Source organism: Python bivittatus, unplaced genomic scaffold, assembly GCF_059951505.1.
Source record: "Python bivittatus isolate LINGU-HERP-01145 unplaced genomic scaffold, Pbiv_v1 ctg000700_np1212, whole genome shotgun sequence".
Lineage (NCBI taxonomy): Eukaryota > Metazoa > Chordata > Lepidosauria > Squamata > Pythonidae > Python > Python bivittatus.
In genome coordinates, this window is record NW_028277098.1 from 50,131,606 (window position 1) to 50,153,393 (window position 21,788).

Here is a 21,788-nt window from a genome sequence, read left to right on the forward strand (position 1 = left end):
TATGAAGCTTGCAATTGAAAAGCTGGCTGAATTTTTTCCTCCAGCGCTGCATGTATTCAGTCACAGAAAATGCAGATATAATGAGGAAAAGGTCTTGGTCAGGAAATTGGACCTTGAAAAGATTCCAATTCTCAAAAATAAGAAAAAAAGAAGGCATTTTAAGAAAGTCAGTCATTTGATTTGCATCTCTATAGTTATTTCCAAGTCAGTACAGCAGCTCCAAACTCTTAGAGTTGCTTCCCAATTGGCATCCTTTACAGGATTTGTAAAAAAAAAAAAAAAAAAGTATTTTGATTGCTTAGTAGCTGTAGAGGGAAAGAGGTGTGTCTTCCATCATGTCATCCTGTGAGAAAGAGAAAAACTTCTATTAATTTTGTGCTGGCCCAGGCATTAGTGAGAGAAATCTAAGCTATGTAGTACACATACTCTTAGTGACTTCTGAGCCATCTCTTAATGAACCTGAGCCTTTGCCATCTCAAAGAATCACCCTTTGGAACAGATAGACCAGGTGACTAATATGGTATAGTGGCACGAGGCCATGTCCCAGACCAGATTCTTATCTTTCCTGATGAGAAAGTATTGCTAGATTAAGCTTGAAATGGGGAACTAATTTATATAGCTGCCATGGTGCCAACCTATTCAAAATAAGGCTATTCTATTGATCTGGAAGAGCTTCTCAGACCTAGCTGCAGCCATTGCAATCCCTTTTCCTTCATATCTGCATGGATATAATAACATTTACCAAATATGTTCTCTATTCTCACTATATAATCCTTCACTAGTTATACCTGAATGCTCCTAAGTTAGGATTGGTTATCAACATTCTCCTTTCTGCATACACATTTGGATTGTGACCTTTGGATGCTGCCATTAAAAAAGTTCCTCCCCTTCAAAATTCTAGAGGTCCTGTTCCCACCAAGAGGAAAAATAATAGAATGGGTAAAGGCCCAACTGATTATGGTTAATTATAGATGCTCACCATAGGCAAGTCCTGGAGACGTCTAAACTGTAGTCTACTGCTGCGTTGTCGATACCTCAAGAAACCCAGGAGAGTCAGAATCCCTACTGTCACAACAAAAATGACAATGACAGCAATCACCAGGGGGTCCTTTCCTATTGGACTGGCTACTGGTACACTGGGCAGATCTGAAAGCAAGAAGTTAAGTATTAAAACGTAGTTCATCACTTAAAGCTACAAAGCTGCATTCACACAGCCACCTACTTTAACAATCAGATTTGAGTATATTAAGCTGCTTAATACCAAATCAAACACTGTTTAGTAATTATTTATTCAAACTTGCAGTGCCTCCCCCAAGAGATCTTTCCCCCAAAACTATTTTCAAACCTAGTAATTCCCAGCCTAATTTGGAGATGCCAGGGACTGAGTATGTGACCTCTTCCATCTGCTTGCAGAGCATATGCTTTGTCACTATGCTATTGCTCTTCCCTAGTTTTATCCCAAGATTGGGTTTAACTACTTCCTAGTTCTCACCAACCCACTTTAAATTTGCTGTTCCCTAGATGAGACAAGATTGCTAAATGTGTACCTTGGTTGTTTCCCACATCAAATACAGATGTCTTCTGTTCATGGTTAGCTGGTTGCTCTGTCCCTGCTGATAGGATTTTGTGGTGTAAGACAGTAGAGGAGGCAACCTCGGATGTTATTGATCTAGAAGTACTGGATGTATCTATTGTGATCACTTGTTCACCAACAGCAGTCCTTGGAGCTGATGTGGAGCCAACAGTGTTCTCTTCTGTGAAAGCCTCATGGTCCGTGACTAACATGGTATATTTTGTAGGCCCCGTGGTAGTGAACGTAGAAGATTTTGGCTGGGGAGTAGCTGATGCTCCTGCAGAGAAACATTTAACTGTCAGTAAAATGTGTGTGTGTGGGGGGGAATCCTGGCTCTTTTTGATTCAGGAATAAATAGAGTCCACTTTGGCCAGACCTTCTTGTAATGTTACTACAGTTCTAACATAAATCTTGGTAGTCAGAAAGTCTAATAAAAACAAATAAATAAAAAGCACATGAATAAAGCAGGTACACAGTTAGACTCCTGCCTTGGAGCAGGTCATGTGGGAGGAGTTTGATCCTGCTGGATTTGAGGGAGCGGACAGTGTCCTCATGACCGTGAGCTCGGCCACCTGTATATTAGATCCATGTCCATCCTGACTGGCTAAGGCCACCCAGGATGTGACATGTGGTTGGGTGCTGGCAATGCGAATTCTTCCTTGAGTGAGGGGGTTGTTCCTCCTCCTCTTAAAGAGGAGGTGGTTCACCCCCTCCTCAAGAAATATTGCTAGACCCAGCTGTTCTGAACAATTTTTGTTGCTGAGAAAAAAGAGAAGGTGGTCACTCAGCAGCTTCAGAGGATTCTAGATGAAGCAGATTATCTGGACCCCTTTCAGTCTGGATTCAGGCATGGGTATGAGACTGAAATGGTATTGGTCACACTTCCGGATGACCTCCGATGGGAGCAGAATGGGGATAGTGTGTCCATCCTTGCTCTTCTTGACCTGTCAGCAGTTTTCAATATAATCAACCATAGTATCCTTCTGAATCGGCTCTGTGGGTTGGGTGTGGGTAGCACTGTATTTTACTGGTTCTTCAGGGCTGGTTGCACTCAGTGTTGACTGGGGGGAAGGGTCCCGCCCTTGGCCCCTGCTTTGTGGGGTGGCATAGGGTTTTGTACTTTCTCCTCTCCTGTTTAACATCTATGTGAAGTTGCTGGGTGAGGTTATCTGATGGCATGAGCCAACTAAGTGATGCTGTAGAGATCTTGTCTTGGTGCTTAGAGGCTGTGGGGGTTGGATGAGGAACAACAGGCTTCAGCATAACCCAAGCAAGACTGAGTGGGCTCCCCTGGTTCTAGGGACTTTCCATCTGTTCTGGATGGGGTTGCATTACCCCAAACAGCATCTGTGTGCAATCTGGGGGTCCTTCTGCAGCTCATGCCTCCTGTTCAAAGAACAAGTAGCAGCCATGGCCAGGAGGGCCCTTGCACAATGTGTTGTGTGCCAGTGGTGCCTGTTCCTGGACCAGGAGGCCCTGCTCACAGCTACTCATGTTCTCTTGTATGAATTACTGCAATGTGCTCTACATGGGACTGCCCTTGAAGAGTATTTGTAAACTTCAACTGGTTCAAAACATGGCTGCATGTGCAGTTAATGTGTGCTCCACAATCTAGGCACATTATGCCTCTGCTTTGTGAGCTACATTGGCTGCCAGTTTACTCCCAGGTTCAACTGAAGGTGCTGGTAATGAAGGGCTATAAAGCCCTACGTGGCATGGGACTGGGTTACTTGAGGTATCACCTCTCCTCAATTACATCTACTGTCCCTTCAGATCCAACAGGAGAAGCATGTTGCAGGTCCCATCAGCCAAAGAGTATCATCTGGTGGGATCCAGAAAGACAGCCTTTTCTGCTATGGCACCCACCCTGTGGATCTTTATCCCCGTGGAGATCAGATTGGCCCCAACTCTGCCAGCTTTCTGCAAGGCCTTGAAGGGATGGTTTTCCCAATGGGCATAGGGACCATGGAGTATGATGGAACCAGTACAGTAGCTATACTGATTGTTTTAATGAATGGGATTACCTTAGCTGTGAGTTTTATGTATTTTATGATGGGTTTTAATACACTTTTATATATTTTTCTTGTTTTAAATTGTTGTATTTTTTATATTTGTTTTAATAATATACCTGTAATATTTTATATTTGTAAGCTGCTCAGAACCATAAATGAGAGATTGGTGGCTATATGAATTTGGAAAATAAATAAATAGTATTTCTTCAATAAACATATGAGTAGCGTTGTCACAGACATATTAATGGGTGTTTGCCAATTGCTGCCATTGTTTGTACTTTGATATGATAGAGCTGTCTTCTCATGACTCTTTATTGAGTAGAGCCTAGCTTGTAAAATCTGAGGTTTATGACTTGAGAAATTGGAAAAGTTATATTGAAAAGTTCTAAACATTCTTTAGGGATCATTCTTCTTTACTGACTCAGTCTGAAACCAAATATCGTGTATAAGCCAAGTAGGTTCACAGGCAAATCCAGCAGCTGGATACATAGATGTGTCCCTTGGAATACTTCAACATCAACAAACAATTCCTTCCCCAACCCATCAAAGGTGGGCACCATGAAGAACAATTTGGGTTTTATATTATCAGTCTGATTCATACCCTTTTCTTCTTCGATTGTCACCCATGGATGTCCTCAGAGTATTCTATAATGATAGGACAGCAAAAACAACAACAAAAAGCTCTCAAAGATCAATCACCAGCTCTGCTACCTTGGACAAATAATGTCCTTAATGTAATGTCTGCTGATAACAAGCAATCCTGCAACATGATTTGCTGTGATATTCTAACTGTTTGATTGTAAGTGAACGTGACTTCTAGTTTTTCTGAATTCTACATGCTAGAGAATGGCTCTATCATAGTGGAACAGGTCTAACTTTGTTATACTGTACATTGATTTAAAAATAGTCAGATATAATCCTACCATTTCCTATGTAGAAGCTGTTGTGGCTTTATTCTCAAATTGTCCTTTTAATCTAATATTTAAATTCTGTAGAAAAATATTTTGGTTTTTTTTATACCAAAGCAGGTTTTGGACGCATTCCCATTCATGAATTGGGTGTAGTAACAGCCATAGCAAACATTCTCTTTTGTTGAAATATGCATGCCATTAATATCCTAAGCTCAAGGGCAATAAATATAAATATGAAGGTTCTCATACAGCAGTTCTCTTTTTAGATAGAACAATATCAACAATAAAGAAATAAAATACTGCTACTTCTTGAAAATTTAAGATTCTCCAATTTTCTTTTGCTATGATCAGCTTTGTCTTCAGCCTCACAAAAAAGTAATATTTTATAATTGCGTTGAAAGACTGAAGAAGTTTAGAAAAGCAGTCTGGCCTGAAAAGTCAGCTAAAAAAATGAAGTAAGTTTAAGGCTTAGTAAGCAGAATATATAATTAATTATTCAATAATAATAGCAATATTAAAGTTTCTTCTGGTAGTTGGGCAGCCATATAAGTTTGATTGATAAACAACAAATAAACAGAACAGTGCAAAAGTTGAGGTACCCAATTTTAAAACCATTTTTGAGGATGTGCCACTTCCAGACTTCCCATTTCTATGTTGCATGCAGTAACAATTTTTTTTAAAACGCTGAGGCCACAGAAATATTTAACTGTAACTCTGCAGACTTAGGATTTTAGCCCAGAGGGTGTTTTCTTTGTTTTTCCCCCCATTTTTGGCAAATATAGAATTAAGTCCTTAATATTTTTAGGTGTCTGTGAAAAAGAATTAGTTGAGGCATCCTGGTCATATTTGTTTAAAGCACATGCCATGAGAAATTATGGATAACTGCCCAGTCTTACCTTGTGTCTCCTTTGATTGAGAAATTTCTGTAGTCAGGATCTCAGTGCTAGAAGCAAGCCAGGATGTGGTACTGATATATTTTCTATCATCCAGATCAAATGTATTAGTTTCCATTAAGTTTGTAGTTGGAGTAAGAAATATAGAAGGATTAGTGCTACTATTAGATGCATTATTTGCAGTCTGAGTCTGTACCCTTGCTGTGGTGTTCAAATAGCCAAGTGTAGTAGTAGTCAGATAATCTGGTTGACCAGTGTTGCTGACGTTGAATTGTGGAGTGCTTGTGATAATGTCATCCATACTGGTGGTCGTTGCCTGGAAGCTTCCAGCCTCAGGGTGAGGAAGCGTGAACTGAGAAACTGTGCTTGATGAAGCCGATGATCCATTCTGCCCATCTCCTAGTACAGGAAAAACAAATAGGAAAACAGAATTTGGCAGCATCCCTACAACACATGCCCTTCCCTAGGAGGTCAGCTGGCAACATAAGAAAGAAAAGGAAGGAGCAGATCCATATAACAAACAACTGCTGTGAAAGGGACAGTGGACTGGGGAGAGAGTTCCTTCCTAACTAAACTTTTTTCAGAAGATAGTACAGCTAACTTGTTTTCTACCAGATGGAAATTTATTTTTTTCCTTATAATATAGAAAGCTTAACAAATGGAAGGTTTAGGATAAGGTTTTGTACTGCAATCAAGGAGATCAAACTGTACATGATCAGTGACCTGTCATTTCTATGCACAGAATCCAGGACGCGTCATCAGAATTACCACGTCATGAATCCAAAGGAATGTGACCTCCCCTGAGCTATGCTTGCAGTTTTGCAGGTTTAACTGGGCTGTTCTAGTTCCCTTAGCAAAATTCAAAATAAAAGAGGCAGTGCATAAATATGCTAGTAGAAAGTTGAAATCCAAATAAGTGCTGAAAGCTCCAAGGCAGTGGTATAGGATTTAATTATCTACACAAGTTTTATCTATTCTATTCAACCTGATGCAATCCAGATGCACTGGAATGCATCAGCAGATGCCGGAGGTGACAGAACTCAACATACTTTGGGGTGGGGAGAATCCTAAAGAGATGAAATAGTAACTGCCCATGCTCAGAAAGGAGGGAATGGTGACTATTGGAAGGAAAGAGACATGGAGCACCTTCAAAGAAGTCTGTGACTGGTTCATGGATGGTTGCAACATTGTTCCAGAGCTCAACTATTTAAGACTAAATATACACAAAAAAATCCAGATATGATGTCGGCCATCCTCCTGTATCAACACGCTCATCAATAGCACCCATATAAGAAGCAAGCAAGCAAAAAAAGAGCACAAGTGGGTGGTGGCATAATATAGGCCTGTAGAACAAAAAGATGAAGTGTGAGTCAAAGGTAGAACAGCGAATTCACAAAAAGGGATCTGATGCTATTATGAGTGAGCTGGAACCAAGCCTGAAGAGAAGAGAGCTAAACATGTATAGTGCTATCAAATTTATTATTTTTAGTAAGGAGCTTTGTTCTGCATGATAGAGCAAAGCAACAACAGCTTGCTAGGCCTCATAGCCACAGTTTCCATTTCATTTCTACCAAAGGTGAACTCCATACAACGTGTTGATACAGTAGTTGCTTTCTTCACATTGCCCATGAATTTTATCCTAATAAAATGTGTGCCCTTATTATCACTACAACATAACTTATGTGTTCCAAGTGGAATAGAGATGGTACAACAAAATACAGTGGTACCTTGGGTCACGAACGCTTCTGTTCCCGACCAATTCGGGTCACGAACAGCACCGTTCGCAAAATTTTGCTTCCGTCCGCGAACTCCGCATCGGGTGACGAACAGGATCCGCAGCCATTTTCCCTGCCGTGACATGTGGTCATGGCTTCCTGTAGGGAGGGGGACTCTCCCTCCAAGCAATAACCGCCTCCCCACCCGCCTTCCTGTCCTCCACGCCAGAAGTCGCCTCGAGCAAGGTTAGCGTTCTCTCTCTTCGTACTGCACTGTACTGTATTTTGTTTCATATTTTTGTGGTTTTTTAAAAAAAATACATATGGTTCAGAACGGATTAACCGTAATTACACTGAACCTTATGGGAAAATTTGATTCGGGTCGCGACCAATTCAGGTCGCGACCAGAGTCGCAGAACGAATTAAGTTTGTGACCCGAGGTACCACTGTAAAAGCTAATTCAAAGTGAAAAATGAAAAATAGACAACCTGAGCCCCCTCCCCACCTTTTTGTCCTTTCCAACCCAACAGAATATTGGAAATAAATTATATAAAGGAGCTCAGAACTCTGTCTCTCAGCAGGATAACTCTTTGAAAACAAAATGGCAAATTTGGCACTATGGAAAAAGATATCAAAATAAGTTGGGAGTTTGAAAATGGGCCAGATCTAGCTTGGGGTTGCAGAAAAAAGCACTCCAGAAAAAAGTTCCCCAATGCATCCTTATGGAAGGGGGGCAGTTGGACAATGGGTCAGGATGCTTCTGACTCCTCCATTCTAAACTTCCCTCCCTCCTGACCATATGACCAAGAGCACAGCATATGCAGCTTGTCCTGTGCATTCCAGTGCACACCTACACACACAGATGCAGCATATGGTGAAAGCCAATACACACACAAGCAGAGAGAAGCCTCCTATGGCATGCTGGACAGGAGATAATTCAAGTCATACTCTGCATGCTTTCCCTTTTAACTTTTAAAAACTTCTTACAGGGCCCTCTCTGACCATTTTTGCTGAAAATCATCAGTCCAAGTTCACAACTTTTCAAGGCAGAAAACAGAAATACTATAAGCCCTAAATTAAGTTTAAAAAATACTGTAATGAAAATCCCCAACTCAAAAACAACTGAGAGGAGAAGAGAATTCAGTCCTGTCCACACACACAACACAGTGTCATCCAGTTTATGTCATTACCCCATCGAAAGTAGCCCTCAGTCAACCCACCCACCCACTGGATCAAAACATCCAGCATGAGAGAAGGAAACAACTTTGTGGCTTTATGATTTGGACCACGCTTTTTTCTTAGAGCCAAGGAATACCAGGGTCCCAATTTTTAATGCCTTATTTTCCCCAAAGACAGAACGATAGTTCTACAGTGATTAAGAGGATAGTGAGGATATAGAATAGTCTTTGCACGACTTCGTGTTGTGCGGCAGTTACGCCCCTCCCTGGATCAGGACGACCTCTGCACGGTCACTCATGCCCTGGTCACCTCCGGGTTGGACTACTATAATGCGCTCTACATGGGGCTACCCTTGAAGAGTATCCGGAAGCTACAGCTGGTACAGAATGCGGCGGCGCGGACAGTTCTTAATGCCCCTAGGAGGGCACGTATAACACCCCTGTTGCATGAGCTGCATTGGTTGCCAGTGTGTTTCCGGGTCCAGATCAAGGTGTTGGTCATCACCTTTAAAGCCCTTCATGGCATGGGACCAGGTTATCTGAGGAACCGCCTCGCCCCAGTCATTTCAGCCAGCCCCACTCAGTCCAGCAGAAGGGGCAGGTTGCAGACCCCACCAGTCAAGGAATTTCGATGGTGGGGTCTAGGCAGAGAGCCTTCTCTGCTGCAGCGCCCGCCCTATGGAACATCCTGCCTCCTGAGGTGCGGTGTGCCCCCTCCCTCATGGCCTTCAGGAAAGGGATCAAATCCTGGCTCTGCCAGAAGGCCTGGGTGCCAGAGGGGGGCCCATACCTGTGGAGAAGGCTGGTGGGGTGATGGGTTATTCCCCCCCCTGCATCTTACAGGTTTTTTAGGGCTAAAATCATAGGAAGTTTTAGGGCATTTTTAATATATGTTTTTAAATTATTTATAGATTGTATCCATGTCTGGAGAGACCTGTGTTTTTTCTTCTTTTTTATTATTGTGAGCCGCCCAGAGTCACCCGTTGGGGGAGATGGGCGGCATACAAGTCTGAAAATAAATAAATAAATAAAATAGTGACATGTGGCTACAAAGGGTTGATATAGTAGTAGCTGAGAGATTTCCATAATCCACTCTCACTGTAGCATCATCTCTAAGTGGCTAGCAAAGGATGCTCAACTTTATAACTTTATTACTTTCCAGTGATATCTCTGAAGTTTTAAGATGAACATTTTCAATGCTTTCACTTTAGTTATATTGGTTTTATCTTTAGTTATATCTGATACATTTGTAGTACTCTGCTTAGCTCTTAAGATGTTATTATTTCTTTTTTATTATTAATTACCCAGAGACCTGTCCTTATTAAGTAGCATATAAAAACAGTTTAAAAAGGAAAAATAAATTCTGCCCACATATCATTTTAGGATGATGATGATGATGATGATGATGATGATGATGATGATGATGATGATGATCCATCAAGTCATTTTCAATTCCTGGTGACTACATAGATCAGTGCTGTCCAAACTTGGCCACTTTAAGATGAGTGGACTTCAACTCCCAGAATTCTGGGAGTTGAAGTCTACTCATCTTAAAGTGGCCAAGTTTGGACAACACTGACATAGATAATTTTCTCCATGACAATCTATTCCTAACCTGTTCTTTCAGGTCTTCCAGTGGTACACTCATTGCCACTGTAAATGAGTCCATCCACCTTGCTGCTGGTTGTCCTCTTCTTCTCTTTCCTTCTATCTTTCCCAGAATTAGATCCTTTTCCAGAGAGTTAGATCTTCACATAATGTGTCCGAAGTAGAATAATTTTAGCCTGGCCATTTGTGCCTCGAGTGAGAAATCTTTGTTGATCTGTTTGAAAATCCAGCTTTCTTGGCTGTCCATGGTATTCTTAGGAGTCCTCTCCAACACCAAAGTTCGAAGGCATTGATACTCTTCCTATCCTGCTTCTTCAAAGTCCAACTTTTGCTTCCATAGAGTGTCACAGGGATACCATGGCTTGCACAATTCTGATATTTGTAGGTACAGATACATCACGGCATTTGAATATATTTTCCAAGGCCTTCATAGCTGCTCTATCAAGTGCTAGTCTGCGGCATATTTCTTGACTGCTTGTTTCTTTACTGTTGATGGTTGATCCTAAAAGGCAGAAGCTCTCCACCACTTTGATATCTTAATTGCCAATTCTAAGGCTGGTTGTTCTACCTGCTGTCATTAGTTTGGTCTTCTTTATATTTAATTTTAGTCCCATTTTTTTATTGTGCTCTTTGACTTTTAGTACTAGGGCGTGCAGATCCCTTGCATTTTCAGCTATCAGGGTCTTGTTAGCATATGCAGATTACTGATGTTTCTTCCTCCAGTTTTAAAACTACACTCATTTTCCACTAATCCAACTTCCATTAATATACAGTATATGCAGTGTATAGGTTGAATAAATAAGGACAGCGTATACAGTCTTGTCACACTCCTTTGTTCACCATGTTCTGTCTGTACTGTGGCTTCCTGATCTGTATATGGGTTTCTCGTGAAAACAATGAGATGTTCTGGAATTCCCTTTTTTCTGAGCACTTTCTACAGCTTGATGTGATCAGCACAATCATAGGCCTTTTTATAATAGATGAAGCACAAGGTTACTTCTTTTTGGTATTCTTTGGCTTTCTCAATTATCCAGCATGAATTAGCAATAATGTCTCATGTTCGGCCTTTTCTAAGCTTGAACATCTGGCATATCTTTTTCCATATAGGGCTCTAATCCATGTTGGATGATCCTAAGCATTATTTTGCTAGCATGTGAAATCAAGGATATTGTACAATAATTTACACGATCTGTTAAGTCTCCTTTTTTTGGCATTTGACCTCTTCCAATTGGTTGGCCACTGTGTTATTCTCCAGATTTGCTGGCATAGCTTGGTTAGAACCTTGACTGATTCTTCTTCTGTTGCTTGCCATCTTTCAGTGGGTATTCTATCAGTTCCTGTAGACTTCCAACTTGGTAATGACCGGAGTGCTGATCGAACTTCATTTTCTAGTACTAGAGGTTCTTGTTTGTAGGAAATATCTTCTAAGGTATCTAGGATGTTGACATCTCTACTGTACAGTGTTTCAGTATACGCCTTTCATCTTCCTTTGATCTTCTTTGGTTCACTTAGCAAAGTATTACTGAATTAAAACAGATTTCCCCAACATGGTGCCCTACAAATTGAAGCTATAGTCCAACCCATCTTTGGGGCATTAGGTTAGAAAAGACTGAATTTGTTCCTGAAATACATATTAATTAATTTTAATTAATAAGATGCATCTAACCTATCCATGTTGAGGTGTTTCAGTTGCAGGAAACCATTGGAACATGTTTCATTTTATTGTCATGAAGAATCTTCCATAGGGTGAGGGGTGGGCATCACTTTCAGATTCTTTGACCATAAGATCCTGATTTCATAAGACAGACTAGCAATGCTTTCAAAGACATAGACTAGACTTTGATTTGAGGAGGGGGAGAGGGAATTACATGCAACTTGTATTGATAAAGTGATAAGTGGCACCAGGTCAGTTTTAGCTGGGCTTTGAAACTAAGCAGGACTGGACTTGGTTAGTACTTAGATGAGAGAGCACTACAGAATGCCAAAATGTTTTGATTAGGCAGTCAGAAAGCAAAACACACACAAAACCTGGGTATACTTGTTTCATTCCAGATTAGAACATGCAGGATTTTAGATTAAATATTCATTCAGATTTCCTCTGTGGCTTGAAAATAGTATTTTGTATTGCAGTTTGCCCACCTTAACTTTTCCAGATTGACAAATTTGGGAACTTGCTTTCCAGATTTACAAACTTGGGGACTTAGATAAGAACTTGCGCTCTTATATAATACACTCCAAAGCACAGTCTTTACAAAAAGGCCCTTTCTTCCTGCAAAGTATAACTAATAATTATGAGATAAATTAAACTTCACAGCAATAATGAACCACTCACAGCAGCAGCACCCTAAAGACCACACACAGTAAACTTGTTTCTTACAATTCCTACATTTACATTGTCAAAAAGTTCTCACTCCAGGGCTCAGTGTTTCCTTTCCCATTTACTATTCTGGAGTTTGAAATGCTTCTAATGAGTCTATCTAGAGTCAAAAGATGGGTGGAACTCAACTAATAGTAAAAAATTACCCACATGTCAAATCGCAATCTGCCATAAGTAATAATTATTTTGAGTATTTGTATTTCTAATATTAATTTCATCATAGAAAAAACATTCCTAGTGCCCATTTAATATTAAGTAAATAAAAACAAAATACTGTACTACTTGAGATACTATTAGTAGTATCAAAATTAGTTTTCTTTTCTATGGTAAAGAGGTTTTGGATAAAAGTAGTTAACAAATTAGAAAAAAAATTATTTGAACAAACATTTTCCCCAAACTTCCTCCAGTATACTTTGGTACTATTCTTAAGCCAATTCGTCAAGTGATCCTCTGGCGCAATTTGTAAGTCCTTAAAGCATCACAAGATGTTGTTTTCTACAGTAAACTAGCACAACTGTTCTCTGGAACACTGTTAAGTTACAAGGATGTGCAAATTTAATTTACTGATTATTGTCCCTACAATATTATATTATATTAATGTTCTGCCATATACTGTTCTGTGGAATTGTGACTTGAATCACAGGAATGATATGAAAGCATAATATTTATTTCAATGTTTTTAGTCTTCAGTCCTGCATTAAATATATTTAATACCTATTATGTCTGTTTCAAGTTCTTCATATTCTATCTGAGAATCATTTGACCAATCACTATCTGGGTTCATATATCCTGATAAGTTTGTTTGATTTGGACTTAACTTAATGGGTGACTCTAGTCATTATGGGGACAAATTCTGGAATCTGGTAGCATTTGTAAGTCTGAAAAGATGCTACCAGACTCCTGATTTTTGGCTTTGGATAGCATGGCTATCCTCCTACATAATCATTACAGTGCGTAAGTGATGGTTTCTGACTTAGCATAGTGTTTGAATCCAATCAACTGCAGTGTGTGGCTCATCCTAATCTACTTCACAAGTTTGAGGTAAGAAAGGCAGAAGAAGAACTACATATACTAGTTTGAGGCCTTTGGAAGACAAGAAGGATATAAGTGCAACACATAGAATAAAATATAAAATGTTTTATAAATTAAATAGATAAAAAAATTAAAATAATGTTTATAGTGTAGCAGATTAATGTCATCATAGCTAAAGTATATGGCAGGTGATAGGTCTGAGACAGAAACTGTATATTAAGATTTGACCAATATACTTGTGCCAATATACACTAGCATTTCCTCCCCAATGTTAACATGTAGCTCACTTACATGGCACAATCTTCTGTTGTGATTTCTCCCCAATATTCCATTTTCCACCAAACAGTGATTGTGTTTTCCTTGAACCTGAATTGTATTATCCAGTCTATTGACATTACAATTCTTATTGGTAGGAATGGTTTTAAAGCAGTAGAACTAGGTTGTCAACATTTTCTCTTTCTTCCCTATCTGACCTCAGAGAGAAAAAAAAGAATTTGCAGGCAGGAAATCTCGGTGGTTGTTGTTTAATCTGAAAAGCTATTTTACTATATAATGCACAACAGTATTGTTATGAATAACTACATAATCTTTATTTTTAAACCTGCATCCATATACAGCTGTAATAATGTGCATATTTTTAAATATATTTTTTATCCTGCCTTTATTATTTTTATAAATAACTGAAGTTATTTATAAACATACCTAATACTTCTCCCTCCTCCTATTTTCCCCACAACAACCCTGTGAGGTGAGTTGGGCTGAGAGAGAGGGACTGGCCCAAAGTCACCCAGCCAACTTTCATGCCTAAGGCGGGACTAGAACTCACAGTCTCCTGGTTTCTAGCCTGGTGCCTTAACTACTAGACCGAACTGGCTGTTGTAACCAGGCTTTAACCAGATTTTTATATTGTAACCAGACTTTAAAAAAATAAAAAGCAATGTAAAGCTGCACCAGGGCCTCTTGCTTTTCTCATAGCTGCAGTGCTATGTTATAAATTTGTGGCACGTGCCTATGCCATAAGCACACATAATCTTTTAAATTCTGCACACTCTTCCTACAGTTACAACATTATGCACTGTACGGTTACAGCTTGGTACAATGAATACTACACTGTATTCATTAACATGTACATCAACCTAAATCAACAACTGTATTTTTAAGAAAATCTGGCAGGTAGCGCCTTAGAATAAATAGGGGCTCTACAGGAGAAATTGTTTTTATCTCTCAGCTTAGTTGTTTGCTCAGTAATAAAGTGACTCTCAGACAGCATATGTATGGCATTCTTCTTCAGAAGAGCTCAGAACTGCATATACTACCTTCCCTAACCTGGCATTCTCCAGATGTGTTAGGTCTACAATTCCTATGTTGACTGGGAATTTTGGGAACTGCAATCCCAATGGGGGTGAGGTTGAGGAAGGCTGATGTACATGGTGGGTCCATTCTGAACAGACAGAATAAATATTTCCATGTATATGTTACATTTGCACAGAACATCTAACTCAAAGACTAATGTGTCTAACAACTTTAAGGGGAAAAAAGGCATGTTTGCTTGCCAAAATGTTTCAGGACACTGAATACTCTTATTCATCCCAGTGCTTATATTAATATAAAAATCCAAGTACATAAATCCAACACATTTATTGCGAGTCAAGGGTAGAAGATTTGAAGCCCATGAACTAGTATATTACCTGAACACAAAATATCTGAAAATTGTTCACAGCAACTAAAAGAAATTTATCAGTATTTGCCTAAAAGCTTTATAAAGAGAATAGGCCGTTTCAGTAGGACCCTCAGTTAAGGAGGATTCCCTTCCATCATCAGTAGTACACAGATTATATTCCACAAACCTGTTTCTGTGTACAGTATGTTCTCTGCACAAGGCCTCTTGGACTGAACAGGTCCCATTTAATTTTCGAATGTGGCAAACCTAAATCAGCTATGTGTTACACACTGCTCCCAGTATATTTATGACTTCAACAACAGAGCAGTGCCTGGAACAATCTCTGACAATCTAGGCTTGATATCTCCAAAACATAGCTCCATTGCAAGTACATATGAATGGAGGACAAACAAGCATCTCTCTACTTCTTCAGACAATACCAGGGAAATTAAGGAGAGATGGCTAACATTTAGAGGCCAAAATATACTCAGGAGCTAATATTTTTGAAAGCCACCAAATGAGTGCTTCAGCAGCCAGCTGAAAAAAAGGCGTTTTAAATAAGAAAAATACATGTTTGTTCAGTGAGCAGGTAGGTTATTTTTTTCCAGCACAGTGGCTTCAAGCAATTCCACAGTAAATTTCCTCAGTGGATTTAGATGCATTTAAAATAAGCATATAAAGCATACTATGCCTGAATACTCTTTCAAGGAGTACCTAGTTAACTGGATCGCCATATGATTCTTAAATCAGTGCTTATCTGGACCATTTCTTGTTTTTACTTCCAAGGAAGCATTATGTAAACAGTAGTGAGTTTGACAAGTTTTTAATAAGCATATACTTTCTTTCTAGCATAATCAACACAAAAGGGAAAGTTGAAATAATCTGATAACTGATTAATTCATAACAGTGACTACTACTTATTAAATTGTTGGAGAAGAGGTAGGGGAAAAAAGGAGGAAGACCGCAATCCACAAATGTTTCATACATACTGATCTACAGTATTTACCTTTCCAACCTCATTTTATTTTACAAGCCTATATTATTTGCAGTACATATAATCTGAAAAAAACACCAACTATTGTTTTTACAAAGAAAGATGATCCTAAATTTAGAAATAATCCCAAATAAAGATTAGATAGGAAAAATTAATCTTTCATCTTTCTCATATTCTCAGGTAATTTAAGATAGCCTTCCATTTAAAAAATAATATTTTTTTTGAAGAAATTTTCCTTTCAGGTAAATAATTATCTTCTGGCTTCAAAAAAACTGACCTAAAAATTTCCAGATGATAAATGCTCTTTCCTGACTCACTTCTTACTAGCACTCTTTATAAAGCTTTGAGAGAAAATATGACGTTGAACTAAAGTTTATTTTGGCATCAGCGTAACTTTTAATGTCCAGCACAATTTTTGACCTCAATTAATATTTTTAGGAAGATATGAGAGATCTGTCTGAAGAATCCTTCTCTGGGACAGTAAATGACAGGATAAAATGCCCCATCTTCTCTTTCCCAAATGTGAACTGGAACAGAGCAAAGTCAAATGAATTTATTTATTTATTTATTTGTTTGTTTGTTTATTTTCTATGCCGCCCATCTCCCCTGGATTTGAAAGTATAGATATGCAATGTGAAGATAATCACACTGGACTTTCTTACCTGTTATAAAGATTACTGCAGTTAAACACTGAAAGTGCTATAAACATTAAATTGCTAACTGACACTGGAGAATTTCCATGGAACTTTTATACTGAGGGGAAACCCACAGCACCTTCCCCTTGACTCAGACAGAAAGAGTCAGTATTTTTACTTTAAACTGTTAATGTAATTGTTCTCTTTCATTGCACCCTACAACCAGCAAAAGGAACTTTAACATCTGAACATTTATTTACATTTTTAAAACCACAATGGGGATTAAATAGAAAGATGTATCACTTGAAATGTAACTAAAAACATCAGGCTTTGCATGAGTGTGTTTGCAAGGGAAATTACATTCATATATTTAGGGTGCTACTGCCTTTTCACTTTTCCCCTAATTCAAAAAAGGTCAAAATGCTTAATCCAAGCTGATTAATTATCCTTTGCTACAATCTTAAATTTGTTCAAAAGAAAATCCCACTAAGTTCAATGTAATTTACTTTTTGGTTGAGTAAATCTAGGGGCATTTACTTGAGAGTTAGCCTTAGTGATCTTAGTAAAACTTCTATGTACAGTGGTACCTCTAGTTATGAATTTAATCTGTTCCATGACTCTGGTTGCAACTCGAGTTGGTCTCAAGTCGAGGTAAAGTTTCCCATAAGGTTCAATGTAAATACGGTTAATCCGTTCCGCCCTCCAAATTTGGTCACACCACGAGGCAAATTTCCCCATAAGGTTCAATGTAAATACGGCTAATCCGCCCTCCGAATGTGGTCACATCCCGAGGTAAATTTCCCCCATAAGGTTCAATGTAAATACGGCTAAACAGTTCTGAAACATACGCATTTTATTTTTAAACCTCAAAAACCTTCCAAACGCCACAAAAACCTTCCAAACACCACAAAACACACCACAAGCCTCACCGAACGTCTCCTTGCTACCACGATCTCGCCCACAGGAAGCCGCGACCGCGTGGCAGCAGGGAAAATGGCCGCAGATCTGGTTCGTAAATAGAGGTGGAGTTCGCATGTCGAGGTAAATTTTTGGGGCCGGAGCTGGTCGTATCTCGAAAAATTCGTAAGGAGGGGCGTTTGTAACTAGAGGTACCACTGTAAATAGCATCAGATAGGAAGCTACGTTTTATACCAGGAATGTAAAAAGCATGGCTCAGAGATCTCATGCAGCCATCATGATGACTACTACACCTTTGTCCTCCCTGATGTCCCCAACCAACTCCACTCTACATCATCTAATACTATAATTTCTAATGATTTTAAAAATTCAACTAGATTTTTCTGTATTTTCAAATATATATAGGAGAAAGAGATGATATGCATCAATTTTGTGTTATTTTTTAAATTTATGGGGAAAATTAAACTTTGGGAGTGTAGTTCCTGACATTTTGCATAATCATTGAGTTGATAGAAGCTGTACATACCTGATTTACACCCTGTCATACTTCAAATAAAGAATCTGGCAAGATAGTTGTATATATTTGGCAAGAAGTGTAGTTGTATATAAATACTTTTAACCTTTGTCAACAAACATTTCTCATGAAGACATACAATTGCAAAAGAAATTAAAGCAGTCTTTCCATTAATGTTTTTATCTATATTAGTTAACAAATATTCAACTTGATAACTATGTTATTAACCCTTCTTCACCTCACTGTAAGGGGTGGACACAACAAAGCAAATACTGTGCTACACAAATCCAAAATCTCAGCTTATAAATTATTTATGTAAATCAACCAAAGCAATAAAGTCACACAAAATATCTATACTCTATTCTTCTGTATATCAATTAAGTAACTCTCATAAAGGCACTCATCTATTTGAAAATATAATTTCATATAAAATGTTTGTATCCTGCTTCTTAATTAGAAAAAGCACTTAAAATGGCTAATTACCAGCTATTTTTAAAGCCTTATTAGGGAGGGGCACGTCAGACTTTGCTTGCCTTCTAGGTCTCATTTCACAAAATGCAAAGTGAAGTTCTAAGCCTTATCAAGCATTCTGTAGTTAGAGACTGAAGTGGCATACAAGTCTGAGTAAATAAATCAATAAAGCTAAACTTACAAGACATTTTTTAACAACCTTTCTATATCTACCTGGGTAGACATGCTGATTTAATTGACATTGTCAAAGTATGCATGAAGTGCAGCACTGTGCTTTTCAGGGCAACCAGCTTGGCTCTAAGAAGATTATTTTGAAGTGTTCTAAAAATCTCTAGCTTCCGTAGACTTCTCTCATTTTATAGACTCAGATATTAAATAAATATTATATTAGGCTGTTAACTGGTAAATATATTTTTTTCTTCCCAGCGTTTTTCCTGTAGGTGCAGGGTCTGCTTTTTTTTGGATCAACTGAATTTTGATCCATTAGTTGCAAGAGGAATTGACTGACCAGCTTGTCGCCTGAGTGTCGTGGGCTGAGAGAGGGTGACTGGCCCAAAGTCACCCAGCCAGCTTTCATGCCTAAGCCAGGACTAGAACTCAAGAGTCTCCTGTTTCTAGTCTGATGCCTTGACCTCTAGACCAAACTGGCTCTCCCATGTTAACTGGTTAATAGAGGATATGTAAATGCCACTATCAAAATGCCATGATCTTCTGAATGGCCTGAAAGTGTGAGAAAAAACTGCTTTATAACTAACAGTGCCTGAAGCCATAAAACTATGAGATAAGATAGGGAACAATTCACCTGTCTTCACACATGTGGTCCTTTTGCTTTTCGAATCAGTGATAGGCAGCTTGGATTTAAACAAGTTACACTGCAGTGATTGTTCCTCTGGACCCCAAGAGAAAGAACCCATGAGAGAGAAATGCTTTATGCCTGAATTCACACAACATGCTTAACTTGTTTACTGGGTTCTCCTTATACATTGAATTATAAGCCAATCAAACTGGTTGAGTTTGCACAACATACTAAAACACACACATATGCACAGATCATGGTTAAGGATGGTATGTGAGTACAGCTGCTAGGTCTGTAACTGGTATGTGAGTACAGCTGCTGAATGGTATGTGAGTACAGTTGCTAGATCTATAACTGACCCAGTTAGGCACATTGTGCAAAACACACCTATCTGGGCAGAAGAAGACTGGTAATCTCTCACCCTCCCCCCACCCCCTGTCTTACTAAAAGGCCCTGAACCCCAAAACCTTAAATTATCTGCAGCCAGCAAACACACTGAAGAAAGCCTTCTGACTCTGCAGCAAACACACTGAAGAAAGAAAACTGTGACTTCCTAGGTAGCAGAAATAAAGAAATCTAGCAGGCAAGGAAATGCAATGAGTTTCTGCTACGTACTGTAGCTAAATGCATAACCTGGATGAAAAAGAAGGCCAGGTTCTGAACCAGGGTTCCGACCCAACCTGAATGCCGGCAGTCTATTTGGAAAATATCCAAAGAGAAGGCAAGAACATCTCAGAGCGTATTTCAGAGTGCGTCTTCCAAACTACCGTTCTCTACTATTTGAGTTCCCAAATGCCATGGTGGTGGACGTGGCAGCTTCAGCTCTGACACCACTCATTTGGTAAGACAACATTCCCAACGGGTTCTGAAGGCCCGCAACAGACCTTGGAGCTTCAACCCTGAGGAGAGGAACTGGGCGCCAGCCCTCAGGAAGGGCACCCGATAGCCCACCACGCTGAGCCCCTCCTGGAAGTTTAGGCTGGAAGCAAAACTAGAGAGAAAGGCGTCAGGCAGGCAGGGAAAAAATGCCTTCCTAGGTGGCAGAAAATCTGGCACGCTCAACCTCCAAGGAGGAGAGCAGGCTCGCCATGAAAGCCAGGGACTTTCGCTTTTGCAATGGCTTCTGGAGGCTCCGGCGCTCCCTGCCCGGAGGAAGCCTCCTCCGAGGTTTGGGGTGCTTCCAACCGCGACTACTTGCACCCGAGGTCCGACCTGTCCTGGAGGGATGGAGCGAGCGGTCCACGTACCTGGCAGAGACAGGAGACTTCCAGCGAGGAAGCAACACACGGCCGTGAGATGATACGGGGAGCGACGGATTCCCACCATGGTGGGCCGGCCCTGGTGGCGATCGGTCGGGGCAAGAGAGCGAAAAGAGAATCGGCGCCCCCGGCAGCGCCTGTGAAGATCGGGTCCTGGAGAGTGAGTCACTGCCACGTGGTTCATTCACAAACACAAGGACGGGACTAGTCGGGGCGTGTCGCGGCCTTTTTTCGCTTCCCCAACTCCTACAAAACTGCCAGTGTTCTCCGGTTGTCCCGCATCATTCGCGGGTCTCTCGCGCCCCCTGGCAAACGTCTACCCCACTAAAGGGGCGCCCGCCCTCACGGCTGAAACTCAGAGGCCGACGCTTTCTCCGCAGTTGGCCAGAGGGTTTCTAGAAGATAAACAAGAGCAGCCAATGCGAAGCGCTTGCCTCGTCGGTAGCGCAAAACTCTGTCCCACGACACAATCTGAGATCTGACCGGCGCTGCGAGAGCCGCTCCGCCCCTTCACCGTCGGCGCCGGGCGGCCGAAGCAGACCGTCCTCTCCGCGAGAGGGGACGGGAGGGGCTTTGAGGGTTCCCTCTCGGTTGAGAGGGATGCGCGCATCTGCTCCGCATTCATCCGTGCTGGCTGAATAATCTGGTTGCCCTGAATCTAGAGGTAACACATGGAGGAGAATCAGGAAGTACTGCCCGCAGATCTGAAAAAGTTTCAGATATTATGTTGAACTTTTTGAGCTGCCACGCCTAAAACAAATACAGCGCTTCATTACAAGTAGCATTTGACAAGTTTGCCCAGCACCTATCCCATCTTGGCTGCCGTTAGAAAGGTAATACTTGAAAGGCAGACAACTACCAGGGTATCCCAGGGCGGTTTGATATGTTGTGAATTTATCTGAAAAATCCTGGAAGAAAGCAATGGCAAAACATTTCCAAGAAAGCTACACTGTCTGTAAAGTCACCAGGCAGGAAAGCTCAAAGGAGTCCAGGTTTGGGGCATTTTCCCAGCACTTAAATGCAGAACAAATGTACCCAGGCAGCTACATTATTAATGTGTGAAGGCAGGCAGTTGGGTAAACCATGGTTAAATAAATCAGAAGTAAGCATGTTGTGTTATCGCAGCTAATGAGTTCACACAATAATGTAGTTGGCATGTCTGTTTTTGTGAATCCATCAAATGTAGTTTATAGATCAGAATTTATTATTTGGTGTGTCTGAATGTAGTCTATGGTGGTTTAT

General features: G+C 40.2%; 1 protein-coding gene across 1 annotated transcript; it reads right to left on the minus strand.

Annotated features, from left to right (window-relative positions):
• Nucleotides 1–5: 5 nt before the first annotated feature.
• On the minus strand, nucleotides 6–21,051 carry LOC103062906 (uncharacterized). The gene is made up of 5 exons (XM_007420214.4): nucleotides 20,535–21,051; nucleotides 5,393–5,788; nucleotides 1,548–1,850; nucleotides 980–1,146; nucleotides 6–343 (listed from the first exon to the last, which is right to left on the minus strand). The coding sequence occupies exons 1-5, from the start codon at nucleotides 20,728–20,730 to the stop codon at nucleotides 299–301; spliced, it is 1,107 nt and encodes a 368-aa protein (XP_007420276.1). The 5' UTR covers nucleotides 20,731–21,051; the 3' UTR covers nucleotides 6–298.
• Between the last annotated feature and the right edge of the window lie 737 nt (nucleotides 21,052–21,788).

Coding starts and splice junctions, on each gene's coding strand:
- LOC103062906 (XM_007420214.4), bottom strand. CDS start 20,730: ATGAACCACGTGGCAGTGACTCACTCTCCAGGACCCGATCTTCACAGG. Junction 1,851..5,392: donor TCAATCAAAGGAGACACAAG/GTAAGACTGGGC, acceptor GTTTCTCTGCAG/GAGCATCAGCTACTCCCCAG. Junction 1,147..1,547: donor TGATGTGGGAAACAACCAAG/GTACACATTTAG, acceptor TCTTGCTTTCAG/ATCTGCCCAGTGTACCAGTA.